The sequence below is a fragment of the Prosopis cineraria genome, unplaced genomic scaffold, assembly GCF_029017545.1.
Source record: "Prosopis cineraria cultivar Desert tree isolate PC_DT_omini unplaced genomic scaffold, ASM2901754v1 PC8, whole genome shotgun sequence".
Classification (NCBI taxonomy): domain Eukaryota; kingdom Viridiplantae; phylum Streptophyta; class Magnoliopsida; order Fabales; family Fabaceae; genus Prosopis; species Prosopis cineraria.
In genome coordinates this window covers 4,684,432-4,692,320 of record NW_026555339.1, presented here as the reverse complement: position 1 = coordinate 4,692,320, position 7,889 = coordinate 4,684,432, and the positions used below count along the sequence as shown (strand labels likewise).

Sequence of the window (7,889 nt, the reverse complement as noted above, 5' to 3'; positions counted from 1 at the left end):
CTTTTTTTTTTTTTTATCTCCTTTGAATAATAGAAGGCCACAGAACAAGACCATGCAGATAGACCACTCACACTCTTATGCCTCTTTCCTTCACTCATTTGGGAGACCTGATGAAATGAAATAAATAAGAAAAAGAAATTAGAATAAAAAACTATCACGTGAGTACAAAGATGCTTTGTAAACAAACATAATAGATAATACATATTATATGACTTCATGTCTATGGATAATTTTTTTTTCCTGTGACCATACAAAGCCCTGTTTAATTAAAGACTCAATTGGTATGTAAAATAAGATAAAATAAAAAGTGTAGTAAAAAGTAATTTCGTATATATAAATTATATTTTATGCCTGTAACTGTAAATAAAAATAAAAAAATATAATTACTAGTAAAAATAATAAAAAAATGTGATTCCTTCCATGTAATATAAATTTTGCAGATGAATAATAAATCTAGTAAAATATGACAATATTTTCAATTTTTTTAAAAATAATTAGAAGGAATACGTGTCATGTGCAAAATCTGAAGGGTAATATATAGGACTTGTAAATAACTTCACTTTGTAAAAATTTTCGATCAACTTTTTTTGAAGATACAGTTTTTAAAATTTAATTTCCCATTGATAAAATTTTGAATCTCTCTCCAAAAGAGTTTCTCGAGTTGGACGATTGTCGATTGTGTTGCCTTATTATAGCGCCTAATGGCCTGATTCGAAACCGTGGGTCTCATGTTGAGGTGAGGTGACTTCTTTGAAAAAAAAAATACTTTATAACTAAAATCAACTAAGAAAAATATAAAACCATTTTACAAGGAAATATAATATTCACTTCAAAGGCTTTTGCTGCATTGTTTCTCACGGGGAGAGAGAAGTTCTAATTAAAAGAATAATTGATTACCTTAAAAGTAATTTGAATTGAAAAAAAATACTCAACATATTTATATACTTATTATTTTTATTAATTGATCCCAAAACATATGCAATGCTGATACTTGAAAAAGAGCTTCCCATATTTTCTAAATTTAAGATGTTAGATCTCCATTCAAGTTTATTTAATTATTTTTGTTCTTGTTGTTTTCAAGATAATCTAATCCCACATGCAGTAATTATTATTATTTTTTTAGGATCAACATATTTATTTACCTCTTTCTCATAAGGAAAGACAACACATACTCACACACCACACCCCTTTACTATATAAGTCATAAAACTCACGGCCTCTTTTTTTCCAAGAAAGTCAAAGGTGCTATTGAGCGAGGAGATTATTTGGGACCAGTCCCTTTCATCCTTGCTTCCTATTTCTCCAGGAGAAATTTTTATATGGACCCAATTCACAACATTATTCCTCACCCATTCAATAAAATCACACCTACAATCAAATAAAAAATTATGTGTCTTTATTTTTTACGATTTTATTTTTTATAATAAAACATATTTAATTTCTAATCTTTTTTCTTTATATTATCATTAATATCAAAATTAATTTATATTTAATGATATCTAAATATCATATTTTTATTGAATGAACCATGAATGACGTGATGCACTGGATCCATCTAAAAATTTCTTGTTTGTCCACAAGTTGCATGCAATTATTGAATGATATCATGCTTCAAACTTATAGAATATAGGAGAAAATAACTAATTCATATATTTTAACAAAATAATTAAGGATAATAAATATGTCGGAAATTTAAAAACATGGACTAAATTATCCATGTAATTAATAAAACAAATTTATTTAATGAAAATAAACATTGACTTTATGAGGGACAATTTGAAGATAAAAGCTTCTTGAAAATTGTAATTTTATTTATAAATAAAAACAAAGATATATATATATATATATGGAAGTTTTTTCTATATTAAAAGTTGTAATGTTTTAGCATTCATGCTTTCAATTTGTAGAATAATATTCTAGCCCCCGTTAGCCCCGTTTTAAAAAACAAAAATAGTGAAGCGCAAACTTAAAACCTGAAATATTCAATGCCCTTCATGACACCTCTATCGTCATTAATGTTGCTTCTTGTATAGTTTAAATTTAATGACTTTTAAAATCGTCGATTAATTTGTATCATTAATAAAATTTGATTTAAACTAGTCAAACTAGCTAGAGTAGACGTGCAGTAAAGAGGGAAAAATAATTCCAAAATTGCAGGCGTTAGCTGAATACGGAAGTCATTTTCGCATGCACTGCACCTTAAAGACCTGAAACTGTAACAGCTTATCTCATATTTTGGGATAAAACGAGTAAGCGGAAGATAGTCCGTCCAGGCTTTCTAATTCGGGGGTGTAATTTCTGATAGGAGACAATATTTTATCTTCTCAAGCGTGCATTAGATGGCCAAAGTGACGCCATATTCTATCTATATATGACCGCGCAAGTGTGGCACTTTGGTTATTAATCGTGGGAAACACGCAACGGATTACAAATACTTGTGCCGTATTTGTTGCTTTCCAGTGTTTCTCTCAGCATAGGACGATGGAGGCTTTCGTGAAGGCGCCGCCGTGTCGTTGTTCAAGTTTGGCAGTCGGAATGATGGCAGTGATCTTATTATTATTAGGAGGATGGTGCAGGGAAGCCAAGGGTCGGGTGAAACTGCCGCCAAATTTGATAATTCCGGCAGTGTTCGTGTTAGGAGACTCCATCATGGACACCGGCAACAACAACGACCTGGTCTCGCTGGCTAAGTGCAATTATCCTCCTTATGGTAGAGACTTCAAAGGAGGCGTCTCCACCGGCCGCTGTTGCAACGGAAAAGTTCCTTCTGATTTGATAGGTTCTTTTTTCCTGATCATCCTTTAATTAATTTCTTGATTAGTTACTTATCTCTCATCTATCTCTCGTGCTAATACAGTACTCCATATAATCATTTTCAACGTAGCACACCTCTTGATCATCTGTCTTGATAAGGACGTACAGTCAAATAATTCCAACAGTGAAGTCACGATTTTCCACGATCTTATTATTCTATTGTATCTGTCAGTTGAGGAACTGGGAATTAAGGAGCTGTTGCCGCCGTATAAGAATCGAAATCTCAAGCCTCAAGATCTGCTCACCGGAGTCAACTTTGCCTCCGCCGCCGCCGGATATGATCCTGTCACTTCCCGAACAGCAGTATGTGTACATGCACATATATATATATATATATATATTTCTGATCTCATTAACTTCCTCTATTAACGAGGTGATGTGTTGGATTTGGATTATATGTACGAAAATAAGAGAGCGACAGCAATGACGGATCAAGTAAAAGAGTTCAAGGATTACACGGAGAAGATAAGAGGGATGGTTGGAGAGGAACGAACAAAGTTCATATTGGAGAACGGTTTGGTTCTGGTGGTGGCGGGCAGCGACGATATAGCCAACACATGTTATGGTGCTAGCACCAGGCAACTCCAGTACGATGTTCCCGCTTACACTGACTTGATGGTCAACGCTGCCTCCGACATCGTCAAGGTGTCGCATGAGCTCAGTACTTCTTTTAGAAAGAATTAATCTTTTAGTTCATTTAATCGTCACTCTATTACAATTGGTCCCTAAATTTTGAATCCATGCAACTCAATCTCTTTGATAATCCCTAAACTTAAATTCATTACAATTCAATCCTAATAATTTAACCATTGAAAGTTGATTCCTATATTTTTCAAAATAAAATTATAGGACTAAATTATTTGATGAAACTTAGAAATTGATGTTTTAAATAACTAAAAATTATAGGAATTAAATTACATCAAGCTTTTTTTTTAATAAAAAAATAGAAAGGCAGACACTAGCAATTTAAGGTCATAAGCGAGATTAAACACACGACTTCACACTTACTGAAAGGCTCACAGACTGTTAAGCCATAAAGCCATTAGCAATTGCGTCTAGTGAAAATATAGGAACTAGATTTCAATTGAGTCAAAGTATGAGAAGTGAGTTACACCAACTAAAAGTTTAGGAATTGGGAAAACCAAGTCAAAATTATAGGAATAGCAAGTTTAGGGATTAATTTTCCAATTATTCTATGCGCACATGACACATGTCGTCTCTCCCCAACTTCCATTCTGATCAGTTATTGTTATCATGGGAAGGATTGTATGAGGAGGTGGGGTCAAGAAGAATAGGAGTATTCGGGGCGGCTCCGATTGGGTGTGTGCCGTCACAGAGAACCCTAGGCGGAGGAATTCAGAGAGAATGTTCAGAAAAGGAAAACGAAGCAGCCAAGTTATTTAACTGCAAGCTGGAAAAGCGCTTGGAGGAGCTGGAACACCGTCTTCCCAATAGCACTCTCCGTTACGTTGATATTTACAACCCTCTACTTGATGTCATCATCAACTACAAAAAATATGGTATTATTGTTAATTAATATAATTAATTAATTTCCTGCTTGCACGTGCAAGTAATTAATTAAATATTTAGAAGGGCAGGTTATAAAGTGCCGGACCGGGGATGCTGCGGGACGGGCATAATAGAGGCGGCGATTCTGTGCAACCGATACACTCCAACTTGTCCAGACATTCAAAATTATATATTTTGGGACACTTACCATCCCACCGAAGCAACCTACAGAAAGCTCATTCCTCCCCTTCTTCAAAAATACGCCGATGACTACTCCCGCGGTATTCATTGAATTCTCTCTTCTCACCGCTTTTTACATTCCATGTTCCTCTTTCTACGTCTGCATCTCTTCGTTTATGAATTTCAATGCGTGTATTACCGTGTGCATATGTTGCTTATGTTTAATTCACGAACTAGCCTGGTGCGTAATTAATTATATTCTAAAATTTCAGTACGTATCTGGTGATTAATTAAAAGCAAGTGAATCAATAAAAGTGCATGCAAGTTTCAAGTAATTTAGCCTCGTTGAGTTTTATATTCTTCTGATGCGGGTAAGGACTTAGGAGAGCATATCTCCATAATTAATCTCACGTGAAAGATGAGGAGCACCAAAGAGCTTCTATATTACGTGTTCCATCTCAAGAGCCTTCTCACAAAAAAAGTGAAGTTTATAAATTTAAAAGCTTCTTCCATCAATATGTTATTTTTTTTTTCTGTTATCATATACTTTTTGAGATGATTTTTCCTTTAAACTTATACATGATGGAATATGAGATAATGAGTAATTAAAATATTATAATTATTTAGTAGAGAAATTTGAATAAGGATTTTTATCAATTAGTATTAGGATTTATTATATATCATTATCTTAAATTTATTTATGCCCAATAAATAAGATATTATTATTCTGTCAATATATTTTTAAATTTTATTTAGGATTTAAATTTATTATTTTATCATTCTTTTATTCTTTTTAGAGTTAAAGTTTTCATTTGTACTCAATTTTGAATTATTATTATATAAAGTTCTATCATTTTTCTCTCCTTATTTCTCTCTCCCTTTCTCTTTTCTCTTCCTCCCCCTTTTCCTCTTCTTTTCCACACCAATACTCGTGACATTTATGCTTTAATTTTATTGAGTGGTCACTCATAGAATAGGAGTACATTGTTATAAGACTTGCATTGAAAAGCCTCACAAGATAAGCGTGGTTTATAAATGTGAGGGATTTTTTCTCTCAACAAATTAATCTTTTTTATAACAAGCTTTTCCTTAAACTTAAACTTGTGTTGGTAACATGAGTCATTTGATATCTTATAAAACAATTAGTGACATGACAGGGACCATGCATGCACCAAAAGTTGACCTCAAGTGAGGAGGCTCTCATGAATTGAATCAATTCAGAGCCACACCCACCCACGGTTTTTTGTTTTTTGTTTAATGAAGGCCAGTAGTGAGAGCTGAATAACTAGAACCATCCGAAAAGAGCAGCAGACTAATAAAGAACCCGTAGATCATCTATCGAACAGTTTCTGAAATTCTTAACTGATGCACTTTGTTGTTCATACTCTCACGTACAGAACAACATGATGCGGCTCATTGTATCCCGCGCACTGTAGAATTCCATGGCAGGCGTGGTGGATCAGATACGCATCTTTGTAATGTACAGTGCCATGATTGACTTGGTTCCCAATAATATTGATTGACTTGGTTCCCAATAATATTGAAGTTTGTAAATCTAACAAATGTAATGTGTGAATTAACACTAATTAATTAATTAATGTGAATTTCTAATTTTATTTTAAGCAATTATTATTATTTTAACATTAAGTTCATCAGAACAGATCACGTACTATATATCTATGTCATGTATTATGTAATATATGCCCATTTACACAGGGTTTGGTTCAAAAAAGGGAAAGGGAGGGAAGGTTAATGAAGGGGAGGGAAAGGGAGGTGTGAGGAGGGATTTAGGCATTTAGCTTCAGTGAACTCTTATTTAGTTTGGAATGAGCAGGGTTTTAATCATTTTTGTTCAGTTCAGAAGGGAAGGGCAGCTTATTAATTATAAAGTGACATATATGCTTTTATGTTGTTTTATTCATTTTTTTTATGAAAAAGGTATTTATATTAGAATTTATGTTAAATTTTTGAATCTAAAAATATTTTATCTCGTTTATTTATGATATTCAACTAGAAAATTATTTATGATAAATTCTGGTTTTTTTTTTATACAGAAAACGCACTAGAGCATTAAGCCCTTAAATCAGAAACTAAAGCTTCCGAAATACAATCTGGAGGATTCGGGAAAAAAAAAAAAAAAAACACATCACCTTCATCCTGCGCCAATGCTTTCGTTGCAAGAATGTCAGCAACACAGTTAGCATCTCGGCTGCACCAATTCACCTTCACAGTCCACTCTCTTCCCAACATTCCTTGAATCTCTGCTATTAGACAACGGTCAGGATGATTAGAGCAATATTCGTCTCTTAGCACTTCCACCACCTCCCAGCAATCAGTTTCCATTTCCACTCTCCTCCACCTTAGATCCCAGGCCCGTTTGAGCCCCCATAGCTCAGCGAAGACACTGCTCCCCTGACCAATATGGAATTTTTTTTAAAAAAAAAGGTTATTTGATTAATTTTAACAAATCATCTCATTGATTTTAAATATATTTTTTGGCAGAAAAATATATTAGGGTTGGAATTGAAGACATATATACAGCAGCTGATAATAGATAGTGGATGGCACATGGAAGTAGTGTCATGTTTGTTATTTAATTGAAGCAATGATATTTAGAATATAATAAAATTAACAAGGACATTTTAGTAATAAAATTTTTCTCCTCTCCAAAAACTATCCAATTGGAGGGCAGCAAAATAAGGAGAGGTGAGGGGAGGGGAGAGAGAAAATTTGCCTCCCCTCACCTTCAACTTTTCCAACCAAGTAACCTTTCTTCCTTTCTTCAAAAAACCTCCCAACCAAACTAAGCCTTAAAAATTCCAACCTGTAACTCTTTAATTAGTAGCAATCAATGATTTTGCTATTACAATCTAACTGTAATAAAAATAGTAAGAGAATTATATTAATTCCATTACTCTTATTTATAAAACAAGCATAAGAATAGTACTTCTTTCATTAAAAAAATGTAGGGTATTTTTAATTAAATTTTACCTTTCAATAAAGTAGTTATTTACTTTTAAATTAACCCTATCTTTTTATATTTATCTCTATCAAATACTCTATGATAAATATAAAGTCATCATCAATAGGGGCACTTTAAAAAAAATGCAACAATTACACCTAAAAAGATTAAAAATGCCTTATATTTTTAAATATCTAACTTTTTAAAAAATGTAAGATATGTTTTAACTTAAGGAATATATGTTATCCATAACCAAGAGAAAAACATAGTGGTATACCTCCTTTTTACAGCTCTCTCATTTATTCGCCGAAAGTTGATGGTAAAGTAGGCTGAAGATTTTACTCTCTTTATTTCTTTAGATCAGCTAAGTAAGGGATCTTCTTCAAGTTCATATACTATATTCACAATTATATTTTTTAGACTT

General features: G+C 32.9%; 1 protein-coding gene across 3 annotated transcripts; it reads left to right on the top strand.

Moving 5' to 3' along the window:
* Positions 1–2,241: 2,241 nt before the first annotated feature.
* LOC129318529 (GDSL esterase/lipase EXL3-like) lies at positions 2,242–6,882 on the top strand. 3 transcript variants are annotated; one of them, XM_054963358.1, is made up of 6 exons: positions 2,242–2,779; positions 2,987–3,117; positions 3,226–3,460; positions 4,077–4,334; positions 4,413–4,604; positions 5,901–6,041. In XM_054963358.1, the coding sequence occupies exons 1-6, from the start codon at positions 2,482–2,484 to the stop codon at positions 5,999–6,001; spliced, it is 1,215 nt and encodes a 404-aa protein (XP_054819333.1). In that variant the 5' UTR covers positions 2,242–2,481; the 3' UTR covers positions 6,002–6,041. The 3 variants fall into 3 exon arrangements, with proteins under 3 accessions (XP_054819333.1, XP_054819335.1, XP_054819334.1); XM_054963359.1 differs by lacking the exon at positions 5,901–6,041 and adding an exon at positions 6,558–6,882 and having other exon boundaries at positions 2,243–2,779; XM_054963360.1 differs by lacking the exon at positions 5,901–6,041 and having other exon boundaries at positions 4,405–4,597.
* The last annotated feature ends 1,007 nt before the right edge of the window (positions 6,883–7,889 follow it).

Coding starts and splice junctions, on each gene's coding strand:
- LOC129318529 (XM_054963358.1), top strand. CDS start 2,482: ATGGAGGCTTTCGTGAAGGCGCCGCCGTGTCGTTGTTCAAGTTTGGCA. Junction 3,118..3,225: donor CTGTCACTTCCCGAACAGCA/GTATGTGTACAT, acceptor TACGAAAATAAG/AGAGCGACAGCAATGACGGA. Junction 4,335..4,412: donor CATCAACTACAAAAAATATG/GTATTATTGTTA, acceptor TTAGAAGGGCAG/GTTATAAAGTGCCGGACCGG.